The following is a 17,376-nucleotide window of genomic DNA, read 5'->3' as shown; positions in this document are numbered from 1 at the left end:
TGCTGAACACTCAAAAAAACCCCTAATATTGAAAATAAGCCCATGCCCTTATTGGTTAATTTTCAGATCTTAGCATAACCCAGCAAGGATAAAAGCTGAATGAAGAGGCATGGCACAGATCATACACAATACGGTTGCATGTATCCTTTGGCTGTGTACTATTGCATGTATAAAACATTTAACACCTGCACATGTGAAAGGAAACTGAACATGTTTCCCTTGCTTTTCTTTAGCATCTTAAACCAAATGCTGTAAGTTGTTAAATATGACTCAGAGAATAGTCAAAAGTCATTTATATACTTTGATAAGCCCATTTACAGAAACAAGCTTTAGAGGGCATAAGAATCATCATAATTTAATGCAGTCCTCTCTGCATAAAAGAGATAGAGGTTAAACAAGCAAATAAAACATAAAATAAAATATCTTACTTTTCCACCAATTAAAGGGAGGACATGCATCTTCCCAGTCTGGCTTTCTTTTACTGATGAGACAATTAGGCATGTTCCACAAAGGATAGCTTGGCGTCTTGTCCATCTGTTGACTGGCAAATGTATTTTCCCTTTTCGAACATTGTACATTCCTGAGAGCTGAATCCGTTCGGAGCTGCCAATGCTGTGGGGCTTTCCTGAAATAGAAACAAAAGCATCCACTTAATCACGGAAAATCTTTGCCTCTTTCACTCAAGTCATCCTGAGACTTCATCAGCATGTTTTCAAGCTACAGACTGCAGCGCGACAAACAAAACACAGCTTCAAAACCATGCAAGCAGGTAATTTAATATCAGCTTCAGGACAGGCTTCTTTCATAGGTAGAGGTATATGACAGGTTGGTATCACGGAGAGCAGACCATGGTTGTGCAGTACATGAAGTGATCTGCAATAGTCACAGAAGTACCAATTAACGGTACCAGTCTTCTCTATGGGATCTGGAAATCAAATGTTCATCCTCAACAGTAATTAATTGTTTAACAGCCAACGCGAACTCAACTGTTGGTAACTGCAAAAAGGGGTGATGTACTGCATGCTGACCCACACCTTTGGGTTTCCATATCTTTTCTGGGCATCCTTAAGGTCATGGTTTGAATAGCTTCAATAGCTTCCCAAAGAATACAGTTTGTACCCTCTCCAGCCCACCCTGTTCAGTCCACATCCCACAGCAGAGCTAGTACACTCAGCCACAACGTAAATGGATGCAACCTAGATGAAATCACTCAAAGACCCTGCTTCAGTCTGAGCAGAGCTTTGGAAATAGTAAAGTTCTTTTGTCTGTATTGCAATGAATTCACTATTTACAATAATTCAGATTATTAGCAAGACTACCAATTAGACCAAATGTGTTAAATTACTTTAAATGGCTCGGATTCTACTAATCTAATCTATTAATAAGATTCTACTCTATAGAAACCATCATTAACAATGGCAACACAAAACCAAGCATCTCTTGTATCTGCTCTTACAGGATCATGGTTTTTTAAGAGATAAATGGGAAGAAGCACAATTTGTTCATTCTAATCTGAATTATTGATCCACATCAAGTTACCTTATCAAACCTTAAGCATCCCAGCCCAGATCTGAGTCATCCAAATATACTAAGTCTTCTGCAAACACATACAAGAGGTAATCACGTTCAAGTTAAACCAGTTAAATTTCTGGAAGAATACCAGCGTGGGTGAAATTTTGTGGAAGAGTGCTCCCCTGGATAAGCAAACCAAAGACTATGTTAATTCCAAGTAGGTTCCCCATCATGATAAATCACTCATTTTCCTACACTAATCTTTACCAAGATTCTTAAAAATCAAGGCATCAGTAACTAGTTAGGACTCGAGAAAAGCAGAGAGTCGATCCTGTCTTCCAATCCTGATGTTTCAGACCAGTGCCAATTAAACTGTGGCAGTGACAACTGCTGCACACTATTACTCCAACTTGCTATTACTCCTGCTTGTATGACAGCTCATTTGTCTGAATGAGTCTGCTCTTCCCTTCAAATTATCTATGGGAAGATAGAAGACACCAACCACTGCCATTCTCTCACCCCTGCCTACCCTGCGCCAATTCTTGCCCTTATCTTTAAAAGCAGCCTTCTTGAATCTCCCTGCTGGTTTAATGAGCCAAGATTTGGCACAGTCACCCTCAAGCCTTGCTCTGCTCTAATAAACACTAGCATTTAGGCTACCCATGTCTGCCAGTTTGGATCCACACAAACATCACTGTTGCTTGAAGCTAAAAGGCTGAAACTTTAATGCGTGCAGGGTATCGGCATCTAATACAAAAATAGGTGCCCCAAGAAAGCAGTAATTTCACTGCCAAGCAAATTCAAATCCAACAACAGAAGCTATGGATAAACATTTTGCCCAACAGAATAGACAGGCACAGGGGACATCCATTCTACACAAAGCTACAGAAAGACTGACAGGGAATACAAGTGAGTAAAATAGAGCAACTCAGCCTTAATTAAACACAAAAGCTGAATCAAACTTTACATTTGGAGTACGAAAAGTGTGGTTGCTAAAGTAACTGATAATTTACCCAGCTCGTGCAGAATGATGGACTCCATGCTACAAAGCATTGATTAAAGGATTAACCACACACAGAAACAATAAAATCTCTGTAACGGAGTAAAAAGTGCCTGGCAAGTACTAATAGTATGGATACACAAGGAATAGTTGTCAGGGCTGTGGGGAGTTTCACCTCAAAAGTGACATTTTACAGTCATTTTCTAGGACCTGTTTCTGGCTGTATGCTCTCTAACTTCACTGGCAAAGCACAACCCACTGCTGACTGAACCCCTTAGGATTGTAAAGCACAACCTCAATCCCTCGGGAAGCCACGCTCATTTAGCAACATGCATTTTAGTATCACCCAGTGCAACTTTACCCATCCAGGAACAAAGGGCGTAACTCACACTTAATACGGGCAGACTTGTGTCCTGGAAAACGCTAAACCTCAGAAGTTCTCAGGGATTATGGTGGATAACAAAGAGGATGAGCTCCCGCTACAGTGCTGTGGCCAAGAAGCTTGGCAGGAAACACGACAGCATTCAGGAGCAATAGAGAAGTAATGTTGCCCTGCCTAGTCTTGTGGTAAAATGACTACTGCACTGGGCGCTGAAAAATTAGTCTTCAGAGAAGTTACGGGGCAGGGGGTGAAATCAGAAGTCTGAGAAACCCTCTTCCTAGGACCAGACTCTCTTGGACTAGCTACGTGAAGTTAGGCATAGCCCAACCTGTAAAACTACTCAGAAGTCTCTAAAAAGGTGGTTCTTCAAATTTCATAGAAATTCACAAAGATTGTAAGTCACAAGTCACAGTAACAATTAGTACCATCAGTAAATGTTTACTAGAAAAGCCAGAACAAGGTATCACTAGAAGTATTCATGCTAGCTATGAACCATACATTCTCTCTCAAACTTTGGATTTGATAGGAAAATTACCAGGGTAAGAAACTTCAGTTATTCCTACAGAGGCACATAGATAGATATAGGTATGTATATAAAAACTAAATTTTTATATATAGATAAACAACAGCCCTTTCGAACTCTCTGAAGAATTTACGGTGTTTCTTCCCAGCAAGTACTGCCCCTTGCTACATGAAAGCTAGAATATTCCTGATTACAACATACAGAAATAAAATACTGGACCTATTTCACTAAAGCAAATGGTTTCTCTTTTCCTATTCTTGTCTACTTCACTACATAACCAACCATCTGGTTGGACCAGATGATCTTCTGAGGTCCCTTCCAACCTGGGCTCTTCCACAAATCTAGGATTCTGTAACTTGAAAAACCCATGTTTTATTGGATCGCACATTGTTGCCTGAGATGCAATCTGCTCATATATCATTCAGTTTTCTTCCTGCTAAAGGTTTGTAATCATTGAGACTTGATAGTATCGCAGCGTTCTATTATCACACAAATGGGGGGAACAAAAAAGTCAAAAGCCACTGGCTTATTTTAAAGTAGAGGTTACTCAAGGACATACCAACTAGTCATGGAACCAGATCCCTAAATCCACAGAAGTTTTGCAGGTAACTGCAAGCAAAAGCTGTTTGACAAGAAGCAGCCTTGCCTACCGGAAGCTAAGCTTGGACAGACTGCAGCTTTAAAGAGCTCAGATATTTGCTGCCAGGAGAGCATAAAAGCAGGAAGGTTTAAATGACAGTGAGCTCTGCCACAACAGAAGCCGGATGGGACTTGGAAACAGTGTGAAGTGATCCTAACATGGCACAGCTCCTGCAAGAGGGCTCATCCCCAACACGCTGGGGAGCGGAGGACAAGGAAAAGCCTCATAAATGTACCTGCCTTTTTTTGCAGCCTGGGAAATAACCAAATCAGAAGATAACAATAGTCGGGGCAAACGAGCATTTTCTTCCTAGTTTACAGGAGGGATAGGACAATTTGGACTTGCCTTTAAGCTAAGGATCAAAGACCACAAATTATGGCACCACCATAGCATCACCATCAAAAATGAGTTGGTTTTGAGGTAACCTACCAGTGCCAGTGAAAGCACCGTTTTCAGTAAAAGCATCAGCAGTTACTGAAATAACATTCCTCAGTCAGTCTCACAGACCTCCTGTTTGAGATTTAGAAGACTGCATGAGACTCACATTCAGATTTTTCTTCAGTTTTAACTATACCCAAAGGGAGCAAGTGAGTTTTCACAGGGGCCTGTGATATTATACTGAAGCCGTGCAGGTAAAATGATAACGATGATCCTTCATGATCCGACAGACAAATCTGAATCCTTGCAAAAACTTACACGATAATTATTGGTGCCTTGATCAGAGTGGAGACAAATATGCCGGAACATCTAGAAGAGTCACATACCAGAACATGTTTTTCAAATGCTAAGCCCAACCAGAGCAGTTTGAGTATTTTAACAAGAAACCATAAAAAAAGATTATTTTTCATTCCTGTCAGAACTCCAAGACTACAGCAAATCCTAAGCACCCCACAACAGGACTGTTGTTCTGCATGAGGCATTACAGGAGATGCCTCAAGGAATTATGAGCAGACCACTCATTCAGCTATCTTGACATTCATGGTTGATTTCCTATCAGTTTTAGCTTGTCCCAGGTCCTGGAGGAAAACTAGTGGTATTTAGAACAAGGACAGAAAAAAGCAGGGAATTTGACTGAAATGGTGAGACTGGAACCATGAACCCTACACTGCTCCATGGGAAGCATGGCTGGGACACCAGTGATCTTTCCATGATGTTAACGGCCTAAGACCTCACCCTGAGCAGCCTGAGGAAGCTCCAGGTATGCAACATACTGCCATCCCGCCTAGTGCAAAGACTTCTAAACTTATTAAATAAATACCCACAGCCACTTGCTTTGGATTCTGGAGTAAAGCTCTTTATCCTAGTGATGGAAGGCATGTGGAATACATTACCATCAGAAGTTATAAAATACCAGCTCATTATGGGACATAAAAGTACTCGGGGAAAAAAAAAACCCTCTCTGCAGCTATACGGCCGATTAAGTTGCAAGTACTTATTATTCCCCTCTGTTTGAAAAGTACAGCCAATAAAGTCTGCCTCTAAAGAACGATTTAAGACATTACCAAAATAAGAGCAAGGAAAAGTGTTGACATAAGAAACGCACTCACTTCTGTGCAGCGGATCTTATTTTTATTACTAATATTGGTCTGATGGAATGAAAACTAAAAATTCCCTGAGACCTGTGTGGCACAGCCAGCCCAGCCAGCTGGAAAGACTGCCCGCCCTGAGCCATCTTGGGTATTCACCGGCGGTAAGAGCAGCTTAGCTATTCAGTGGGAATAATGTCTAAGTTTGAGGCTTTTCAGAAGTGAAAAACTGGGTGCCTAATTTAGGGATGTCCTTTTCCTGCTACACAGCTGGGCCAGCTACAGAGGTCGTCATCCTCATCTGCACAGTCAGGCCCCTGGCCTGAGGCCAGTATTGCATCAACCCTACTGCATCAGCTGCTTGCCGTAAGCTGTCCCTAAGCCCTTTCAGACAAAACAGGCTGCTTTAATTTCTTGCCTCTCTTTGACTGAGCCCTTAGGGACAGCTCATGGTGAGTAGTTCAGCGCGGAGAGCGGAGGAATGGCACGTAGGGGCCAGAGCTGTAACACGGTGGCTGCTGCTAGAGAGGATATGTAATTAAACCCACCCACGGCTTTCAACAAGCCATTTCAGAAGTAAGATATTTCACATGCTAACACTCTGTGAACATCAATTCTTGTATGCATTGGAGACAAAAAAAAAAAAAAAAAACACACAAACCCAAAAACCACCGGTCAGTTTTGAAGACTTCAGTCTGAATCCACGAAGGAAAGCTGGAGTGTTTCCTAGCTGACCAGGTGAAATCAGCGGGGCAGGCAGCAGCTCCTCAGTTCACACCTGGAGCACCATTCCCCACCATCCCTCTGCACCGAAATCAGGAACACCTCACACCCACCTTGCCTGCAAACCTGCAAACCCAGGCACAGCACCACTCTCGTCTAAATATAAGTGCAAAGAGGCCTCAATTACCTCAAAACCCTGAAAGCCCTGAGTGTCTTTGCCTGCCCTTTGGGAAACTGTGCCGCAACAGCCGTTGCTGAACCCTTACTGCCAGATCTTTATACAGATTTCTACTTTTGCCCAAACCCTTTCATTAAACACAGATAAAGCTACTGCCTGCAATGTTTTTGAAGCTTCTCAGTCATTTAAGGCTGCTTCCCCCCTTGCGCTCTTGTCAAACTAAGGACAGCAGTGATGACTTCAGGCAAGGCCCAGCACAATGAGGTGTTTAAAAATAAAGCAGCAAGTTGGATTAAAAAAAAAAAAAAAAAGAGGGGGGAAGGAAGCAGAAAAGCACAAGTAAAAACTCAAACTACTGTACCGCTCTCATTTTTATTTTAAACTTATGAAGGAAGCCTACTTACAGTATTAGAAGTATTTTTCCTTGTGAAGGTCCACACTGTCATAATTTATGAACAAAGGCACAGAATTAGCAGGCTTTATGTTTAGCTAAAACCAAGGATTCACTTCATAGTCTCTACCAGCAACCAACCAACAATGCTTTTGCAAAGGTAGCAGACCAAGTGTGTATGTTTGTGTGTGTGTATATACATAAAAATTTCACCTGGCAAACTATTCTAAAACCAGCAGTTGATTTTTTGCACTCAAATCTACTTAGACTCTTAAAAATTCCTCTAAGATTTAACACAAGGCTGATGATTGATTCTGTATTGCCCTGTGGAAGAGGGACACAGTCACCATTACGCTGCTGTTATGGGCACGTAACTATTAGCATTGAGTTTACGCATTATACTCCTCATTTTGCTGCACCCTGTATTAATAGAGGCTAGGGGAAGTTCTGAAGTGGTTAAGTTTCTTTTAGGAAATAGCAGTTCAAGCTCTACTACTTGAAGACCACTACCTTTTCACCTGAGAAACCTGACCACAAATGTTGTTTTTTATTGAACTGTCTTGTCTTTTTCTTTAAAGAAACAGTCACTGTGAAACAAAACTGGCAGAGTAGAAGATAGACAAGCCTTTAGTCTTTGTGAAACATATTCCCACTTTACAGGAAAAGCATCCTTAAAGACAAGCATTATCGCTATATGATGTGATACAATAAAACAGAGTTACTAGTTTTATAGCAATAATCCTGCCTTCCACTTATATTAAATCCTCACTGGAGGAAAGGTTTGCATGAATTTCATAATGCAGAAAACATCCCTGTCTTATTCCCCACTGAGACAGAGTTCAATGATTGTTCACTTGATCATTCCCTGTATCTTGCTCTCACAAGACTCACCACCCCATACAAGAGCCCTAAAACCATGGTGTCGACACTTAAAAAGATACTGTTGGCAAAATTTAACAAAAATGACTTTTTTTTTTTTAAGTATTTTTATCAAGTGTTACATAATTATCAGTGGAAAATGGCTGCGATAGCTTTACTGTCAAAAGTCAAAAGCTTCAGAAGAAAAACGTAACAGTGATTCAGCAGAATTCATTTAAGAGTCATTGTTAACCAGCACGACTTCTACACTAGGATGACTTAATAAAGGCAACAGGCTAAAGTAGGGTATGTAGTGGTGAACAGGATGCTACTTGCAATTAAAGCAAGCAAGCACAGTGGAAGTTCATCTGGATTACTATGTTGAGGCAGCAAACCCAAAGCCTTAGAATCCAATTGTTCTGACCGTAACAAGTGAATTCCAGATCTAGCTGCTCCAATGTATTTTGATAGGTTTTACAGTTGAGTACAGCACGTGTAAGCAAAACCCCGAAACCACACCACCATCCTCCCAAAAAAAATTGAAAAGCCACTTGGTTCTTTAACTCTTCACCCCATCTCTCCCTACAGACTACTCCTGCAGATGAAATACAGGTCCTTCACATTCACACTCGCAGCCCTACTCATTCCCACCTGCCTGTCTGCAGGAAATTCAAGCATGTTAGATGCAGGCAGGTTTGTTTATTGCAGCAAAACAATGAGGCACTCAAGGCACCCTTGATGTCCCAACTTCTGCTTGCATTAGCAATACAGTGGGGTGTAGGTTGAATTCTGTTATGTCCAAATACTTCATTTTGAAGAAAGCTCAGAAATGGGAGAGTGTCGCCTGCTCTTTAGTAGCAAAACTCAATACAAATTTCTTTAGGAAAGCACCATATGCCACCTCTGCAAGGAAAAAACCTGAAATATTCTGAGAAGGAACCATCAAGAAAAAATGTTAAAGCACAGGAGGAAGATGACAAAGCTGTACGAAGCTGCAATATCGGTCTAGAGCCTTCCAGGAAGTACTATCTAAAGCAACTTTCTCATCTTGAACTTCGGATTCATTTAAGGAAGCTACTGAAGAAGTTCTTCAGCAAGATCTTCTACCAAGTATTTTTTTTCCAAGTAAATTTAAAATAGAATTAGTCTTATATTGAGAAGACTTGTGCTAGTATCTGATCACATCCCTTACACATATTTCTTAAAAAAGAATACTTTAGCAACATATTTCAAATCATCCCTTATTAAGAGGGCCTCAGGAGACTCAGCTTTCTGAAGTTTTACAATTGTATGCACTGATATTGAAGAGGTGAAAATTGAACAGATAGGGACAAAAAGCTAAACTTTACAAACTTGCCGGAAGTACCACAACTTGTGCAAGAGCATGTACAGCTTCTGTAGGATGGGACTCAATGATGGCTCAACTGATCTTCCCCCTTTCTCCCAAACTCAGCCCCCATAAAGCACAGCTGAACAGAACGCTGGAAATGCACATTTATTTTTGTGAAGTCATGCAAAATTGAATTCTACTTGTTATACTCCCAATGCACAATAAAGCCACAAGCACAGTAAAAACCCTGGCATCCCAAAGGATACTTACCCTGTCTAAAGCAATTGCTGTATTGGCAAAAGCTCTGAGCTAACCAACTGTTTTAGGCAAAGCTGGAGTCTTGATGGAATTCAAGAGCAAAATTGCTCTGATGACTCCACTGAAATTAACAGCGGCTTTCAGGTTTTATCAGTGTTAGATGCTCAACGAGAAGCACAGCAACGTAAGCTCAAAATAACTACTTGAACGCACACTCCTCTGAGAAGGAACAATGACAGCCCCTGGCAGAAGTTCATCTGTATGTCTTACTACTACGACAGAAAGATAGAAACTCGTGCTCCTTACCAGCAAAAGTTGAGCAAACCCCCACGCACGCCTGCATCTACCTACCTTGCCGTGAGGATGGAAGATGTGGGTAGTCAAACGTTTAAAAAAAAGCTACAGAGGAACAAGGACATGCTAGGTCAAAGATTGTTTCATATATGAACTTTGCATCTAACACAAATGCCATCTTTCAATGTGTTCTATACCAAAATTCCACCAACCGCAAGATGACTAAACTATTTTGTGTGTTAAATGTATTCAAGTTCCAAGCACAATGATTTTCTCCTTGCTCTTTCATCAGAAGAAACAAGCCAGGTATTCTGTAACACACCTAAAAGCATGTGGTAATCTAAATCCTTGTAAAGGAAAAGCATTTTAAGTATGACACTTCCTACAATAGACTACTGTACCAGCATTATTGTATAGCTCAAAATCTAAACTCAAGTTTTATCATAGGACCCAGCTGATAAGCAGCTTATGTCAAAACAATTCTGTACAGTATTGCAAGGCAATTACTAGTATATCTCAATTAGGTGTAGTTTAAAAAAATCCCAAATAATTGTGATATGGAACAATACTTATAGATGTATATGCTGTCTGGACAAGTCCCTCCAAAGTTTAGCTCTGTAAAAAGAAGGCCAGAATGCTGGATTTGGAATTGTCAACACCTACAATCAAAAGCTGCATTACCTAATAAATAATAATAATAAAGGAGCTAGTAGGTAAAAATTGAGTGACTGCTTTAAGCTGCACAAAGACAGAAAAATACAAAACCCGTAAGAAACAGCACAAGCACATTAGTCAGAGAGAATTATCTGTCAGTCTTAAACACCAAACATTTCAAATTCAGCTTCATTAACATGAGATTTCCACGCTATGACTAGAAGGAATTCTGGCTGGGCAATGTCCCTAAAAGCCAATCTTACTCCATCCTGTCAGCCAGTCTGCTCATAACTTGCTAGGTAAGCTTCGTTCATACATTTTGTGTCTATACCTTGGCTGCTTTCCCCACACAACAGTAGCCAATATTTGTGTGTGCATGTGATTTTATGTAGTATGTTTATACAAACCTTTTTTGCAAATAGCTAGTCAAAGCAAAAACCTTTTTGGTTTGCAGCTTTGAGTTCTGTAAAAGGGACAAAGTACATCTTCAGCTGAAAGTGAGAGCTGCAATAAGCCAGGAGGACTCTCTTTGGTTGCCTTTCCCCATCGCTCTTATGATTCAGCAGCTAGAAACTGTTCCTAACACAACCCCTAACAGCCCTTCTTTTTCACTTCTCCCTTATCAGCAAGAGCAGCTTCAAAGAATCACACAGAAAGCTGGATGATGGAAAAGGAGAGACAGGATCAGCAGCCACCCTCGGAAAACTTCACTACCCTTATTTATCTGCTTATAGCCAACAACCTTGTTTTGTTGCTGAAGAACACGCACCCTTTGATTTGCTCTAAATCAACTTGTGTCATTCAAGTGCTTGCTTTTTCTAATTTACATGACAAAGGTTGGATTATGTTGACATACATTAAACTTGTATGTCAACACATGAAAATATGCAGCAGTAAAAGGCAACTTGTATCAGAACTCTGTAGTTCAGACCTCATTCCTGGAGGTGAAAACAGTAAAAAGACATGGGAAGGAAAGCTGATTTTATAAAGTGAGAAGAAGGAAACAGTAGGGAATAGAGATACGTATCACGAAGAAACGTGAAAGGGAACATTTTCCCAATGCCTTTCTACCCTTGGAAACAGAGGCAGAGAAGATTTATCGCCTGCCCACAGATAGTGAGTTTGACACTGTTTCTTCTCTTTTCTACCACAGAGACTAGAAGTAACTGGATAGCATATGGGAATTGTCTAGGAGTGCACATCATACGGTTTTATTACAAAGGAGAGGAAAAAAAACAGAAGAGAGTGGCTTTTTCCATTCCCTTTTTAAATTAAATCAACTATCACACATCTGAGTCATCCCCAAAACCATCAGTTTTCTGTCTAAAGCACTCCAAGGGTCTGCGAAAGGACAAGCACAAGTGCTAGCTCCTAAGGCTGACTACACTCTAATGTTTCTTGTTTCATGCTACACATCCCTGCACGAAAAATGTTTAAAATTTCCACACCCATAGCAAGAGGAGAAAAAGCCTGTGCAAAGGTCCAGTTTTACAAGTACACAGTCTGATTTAGAGCTCCTAAAGCCTCTTTTAAAGTCAGGAAGTTATCTAGGAGAAATCAAAACAAGTTCGTAAATTCAGCTTCAACAGGAAAGTGAGCGTGCTAAAAACAACCCCAGGAACTTGAAAATTCATCAGAGCACCACTTTAGCTCTAGTTCATGATAATTTTAGAAAGGGATCCGTAAATACTCATCATGAGTACTTTGTACAACACTGGTAGGATCAACTTGAAGCTGGGGCTACTTGTCAAAGCTTTTTCCTCTTGATGAAAATAGCCAGAAGAGGCTGAAGCTCCTACGCATATCTAAGGACCTCATCCTGAGAGTCGAGCATCTTCTTTACTGGTATTTGAACCCAAGACCTTTCAATACATCAAGAGAGAAGAGCAGTCCAGCTGAATAGCGTTCAGTATAATACACAGGACAAGAAAGTCTGTTGAAGTATATTGATTGTGGTAAGACCATAGCAGTTATTTCATTTTCCTGCCACAGAAATGAATACTTGACCATCAGAAAACATATTGTGGCTATAGAGACATTGTATTTAAACTGCTTACTTCGAAAAAAGCAGAGCAAGTCAAACTGTTCACCCTCCATCCACGTCCAATATTAGCATCTCAAAACAAACCAAAAACCCCAACAAAAACAAACCCCCTCCCCTCCAATGCACATAATTTTGAAGTTCAGCATATCTTATTAAAATTGTATTGAACCCTCCACCCTGTAATCAGGGGGGAATCTAAAACACATAAGATCTTATTTAAGCAGGCTCTCCATGTTGATCCACCCACTCTAACTGACCAATTGTCTCAAGTGCCTGGGTCCTCACAAAGGAAGGGATCACACCACATTTGTTCTTCTGAAAGCCATTTCACAAGTCACCTCCACGCAGGAGAACGCAAATGGCCCGGACTTTACATCCACGTACCCTAATGGCAGAAATCCTCTCTCCTGTGCTATCTCACCGACCGCTTAACTGAATGGAAAGAAGGAACAAGAAGAGAAGGTGGGTCAGAATCCCCTCCTTGGCTTCCCCTTCCCACAGACCTACTGCACGACCCAACACAGCAATACGTCTGCAACATAAAGGCACTCGTTAGAGATCACTGCTAGAGCTGATCTAAAACATGTATGATACCTCATTGTCAGAAAAACCACAGGAAAAGTTCATAATGCTCTCTCATTCACAAATGTTCACAGGATTAAGTTTTAAAAGCATTTGGATAGATTTTTAAAAGAAACCTTCCCAAAATACTATCTTTTTGATTCCTCTGCCCACTCATCCTCCCTTGAGGGAGAACTGAGACTCCTGAAGATTTTTTTTTTTTTGACACTATCTATTTCTGTTCCAAGTATCTTCATCTCCACCCCAGCAAGAAAGGGAAGGAAGAGGTCAAGGATATATTATACCTGCAAGCTGGTTTTTAATCCTTTGTGAACTGTCAGCACTTTAGTTTCATTTATTATATTGCACAAACAAAAATTTGTTCAGTGAAATTTATTATTAGGAGCAAAACAATCATTAATTTTAATTACAACTGAACTATTTACTTTGCACAAGGGAAGCGTGTTGGGTACAAAATGCCAAATGTTACCAACCTCCAAACTGATGTAATTCCATTATACTTCAGATCAGTAGTACTCATATTGATGATTTATTTTTTTAAATGTAAGTTTCATATACAGTATTGCCAAGTTAACTAATTTAATATATATTCTCTAGGCATTTTAAAGTAGTGTAAGATTTCTAGATAGCTTAGATCACATTCAGCTATGTAAAGGACAATGACACCTAAGCTGAAACACCATGACATTATTCAATGGAATGTTTTTACCAAAAATAATAAAAGATGAAGAAAGCAATCAGAATTATTTTCTCCTATATTTAATTTATACTCTGGATATGCACAAACCTAAAAATTAAGGATACATGCTTGAAAACAGCTTCCCTTAAATCTTAAGCAAAACCAAGAAGGAAGAGAAGAGAACACTTAAGGTCATACACTGGCTGTCATATTAAGTGTGAAGGCATACACGAGGAGATGGCACTCTAGGAAAGGATGCTGCAAGAACAGGAATCGGACATAATGATTTATCAGCATCAATTTAAAATCAAGTCTGTTCGACAGCTGATAAAACTCATGGCACTCTGCAGGACACAGTGGACTCACATAAGTCCCCAAAGCGGGTTCATCACTCTGCCCACACAAGAAACAAAGCTAAGTTAGTGTTTATAAACACAACTGGAACAGGTCAAGTTTGCCGAATCCCCCCGCTGCCAATGCCAGTTCCCCAAAGAGAAAGGGGCACAGCTGCTCAGTCAGCTATTGCTGCCCAAATAACTGAATCTGTGCTCTGTTGTAGCTGAGCTGGGAACTCCTGTTGTCATCGTCACACGGGGCTGCGTGTGCACGTCTGCCTGTGTGCTTGTGCACGTGCGTGTGTATGGGGAGAAGGACAAGGCCCTGAAAGCAGGGTTCCTCAGGCTGGGGCACTGAGCAGGGAATCTCTGCTGTACCACCAGCCGAAGCACCTCTCCGAGAGCTTGGGGAACCAAGGAAAGAGGCAATCATGGTCATCAACAACTGCTTTCAGCTTCAGGGGACACCGGCAGCAGTACTTCAGTTTTGCTATCAAACCTAGATGGTGAGAGGAAGGCTTATGATGGTGTAAGACACCAGGGGAATGTCTGCAAACGTCTAACGGAAAGTAGGGATGACGGGGAGAATTGCCCCTCCAAGGCAGGAAAGTGAAGCGTTTCCTGTGATTGTTCCGGGTTGTCTTGCTCAAAGTCCTACTCAAATCCAAGTTTTTGTAGTGGCCTCCCACTGGCTTTTGAAGCAACGCAATCCAGTGACCTGGAATGTAATTAAGGGAACAGAACTGTGTAGTTTACCTCATCCAATTTGCATTTTGCATATTAACGCATAGCATAAAAAGCTGTTCAGACATACTTTCTCTTGCTGCTCCACTGAACTATTTGTCATTAGAATTGTTAACACAATGTGAAAACTCACGAGGTGAGTTTAAAAACATTTTGGTTCACATTTACTTTAATTATTTGTCTTTTTCCTACAAAAGCATACATTGTTTTGACTGTTCATAAACAGAGAGGCTTTGAGCAAGCATAGTAGCTGCACTCAAACATTTATACAACTCAGCATTTCGACAAAAATCATTCCCACAAGTTTCCTGGGCCTTTTATCTTAGGAAGAATGAAATCTTTTTCCTACAGTCTGTTAGTTAATACTGTTCCCCCTCTCCTCCTTGAAATGTTTTTGCTATTCCTTTACCTCAGGTTTTGTTACTTCCAGGGCACAATTCACCGCTGTCTCTGCAAGCTGACTTCAGTAGCAATTCATGTGTTTCCCAAGGAAGAAGAGACCATAGTCCTGTTAGAAAGGCTTATCACGTAAACCAAGATCACAGTTACTTAACATGGCAGAGATTGTTTTCCTGAAGCTACCTTAAATGTATGGTACATTATTAGACCAATGCTCAACCACAAACCAAGAGTGCCATATCAGTCACGGAGGCTTGACAGATTTCTAAATTTTAAATAAACAATTGAAGGCTTGTCATCACAAGCTTTGGACAAAAGGTTTTCATATTTGTAAGGCACCTCTGAGAAAAGCTGGCTAGCATATTCCAATACTCTGAAATACACACAGCAAGCCAGCCAGAACTTGCTACGAGTCAAACCAGCCACTCTTCTCCAAAAAATGGGCTTTGTCTGAACTTCCAACTTGGTGATTTCAGCTGCAAGGAGGTGATGAGTTAGCAGCTGTCACTGAGGTCATCTCTTACTATATCATGACGTAGAGTCCAAGGACTTCATGTAGTTTCAAAATCCTTTGAGTATCTTTGAAAAATAAACTCATCTGTTCATCAGAACTTGATCATTAGAGGAAACAGAACTTTTTGGATGAACTTCTTTGCTTCTTATTAAGAAACTGTCGTCTTCAAAACCTAAGCTGACTGAGATACTGGTCTCATCAGCTCAAATTGAAACAGTCAAATCTGCATCACTTAGTGATTTTAAAATAAGAACGTAGACCATGTCTGAAAAAATTGCACAGGGATTAATTTTTTTTCCTAGAAGCAGTTACTTAGTAACAAACACGAAGGTACTCTTTTCCAAGACTTTTTAAGGTAATGCAAAAAGACATTCTGAATCCACACGTGGTATTAAAGTTTTCACCACATATGATTGGACACATGGAAAGGAAATTCTCGTGTTCCCTCAGTAAAGTTTCCTTGCGGAGAACATGGAAATGATCTGACAGCACTGTGCTAGGCCTCAGGATACTGGACTGAAATGCAAACTTCTATCCCCAGCTTTTCTTGCTTTTTAAATTTTAATGCTTTGCTTATCATTTCAGGGAAGGAAAAAAAAAGGGAAATAAAAAAGCACACAGACAAAATGACTTTTAAAACTTTCTGTGCAAGCTGCAAGCAGAGCAGCTGTGTTCATTCAACTCTCATTCAGGGAAAAATTTCAGAGCAAAATAAATACAATTCAACACACCAAGTCAGACTTTCTTCAAAACCTATTTGCAAACTTCATAGTCCTAACTAGGTAGTGTCACAATGATAACCTTAGTACAGTAGCTCAGGACTACTCTTACATTTCTTGGAAATAGTTGCAACAGATAGTTTCCCCACTAAATATAATCTTCCCAGAGATGCATCAGACAGGCTCATAACTCTTCTGTAAAGGAAGCCTGCTGAAAGGTAAAAATGTGACAGCAACAGTCTTAGAGAGAGACCTGCCCAAAAGATCACAATGATGAAAAAAAGTGCGTTCAGGAAATCTGTGCTTTCAAAGCATCACATCACCTTCAGCTTTATCTACACAACTCTTAAGCAAATAATAAGATTTCTGTTGAATAAGGCCATTATTTGGTGTACTCTTCTAACTTCCTCCTTAGGCTAAGGGACAGTAATGCTCCAAGACATTACTAAATTTACTTTTTTATGAAAACAAAAGAGGAACAAAACACATTTAAGACATATTTCTCTGAGGTATATTACTGAAAGATAAAAGATGCTATTGAGTACAAGAGTTATCCAGCATAGCATAGATAGCTTCTTGCTGCAGATGTACTGCTAACAAAAACAAAGGCTGTATCAGGCTGGAAAAACAGGGAACGCTGCAAGCTCCATTGCTGTTCCACGCTTCCGACCTAACCAGGATGTCTGCCTCTGGTCTACTGTCGTCTTATGAGGTTTAAAAAAAATCTACCCAGCTTCAACAGAAGAAGCATAAAGCAAGAATACCACTCTTACTGAGAAAAGGCAGCTTCTATTTATTAAAATTATATAGATTGACCAACTCCCATACTTTATATAAATATACAACCTATTTGATTTATTGCCTCCTCTCTTTGAGAGTTAGCCAGCGCTGCAGGACAGCACGTCAGAAGTAGCATTTTAAAGCTGACAAGCCAAGAGCATTACATCAACTTGTGGAGGAAAAAAGTGCATTCAGTCTAAGTATCATTAGAGATTCACTCTTCTATGTTATGTGCTGCGCTAGGAGAATAGTACCAGAAGTACATGCTCAGAAAGGTAAAAGGAGCCTGTGAATCTACCAAATACAAAAAT

At 40.3% G+C, this 17,376-nt stretch overlaps 1 protein-coding gene across 1 annotated transcript in view; it reads right to left on the bottom strand.

Moving 5' to 3' along the window:
- PHLPP1 (PH domain and leucine rich repeat protein phosphatase 1) overlaps positions 1-17,376 on the bottom strand; it is a 140,039-nt gene that overhangs the window by 63,194 nt on the left and 59,469 nt on the right. The window contains exon 2 of the mRNA XM_075744901.1: positions 429-625. Coding sequence (XP_075601016.1) covers positions 429-625 — 197 coding nt within the window. The remainder of the gene's footprint in view (positions 1-428; positions 626-17,376) is intronic.

The sequence above is a fragment of the Balearica regulorum genome, chromosome 2 (genome assembly GCF_011004875.1).
Source record: "Balearica regulorum gibbericeps isolate bBalReg1 chromosome 2, bBalReg1.pri, whole genome shotgun sequence".
Taxonomy (NCBI): domain Eukaryota; kingdom Metazoa; phylum Chordata; class Aves; order Gruiformes; family Gruidae; genus Balearica; species Balearica regulorum.
Note: the sequence above shows the minus strand (reverse complement) of the source record. Positions and strands in the feature narration are given on the sequence as shown.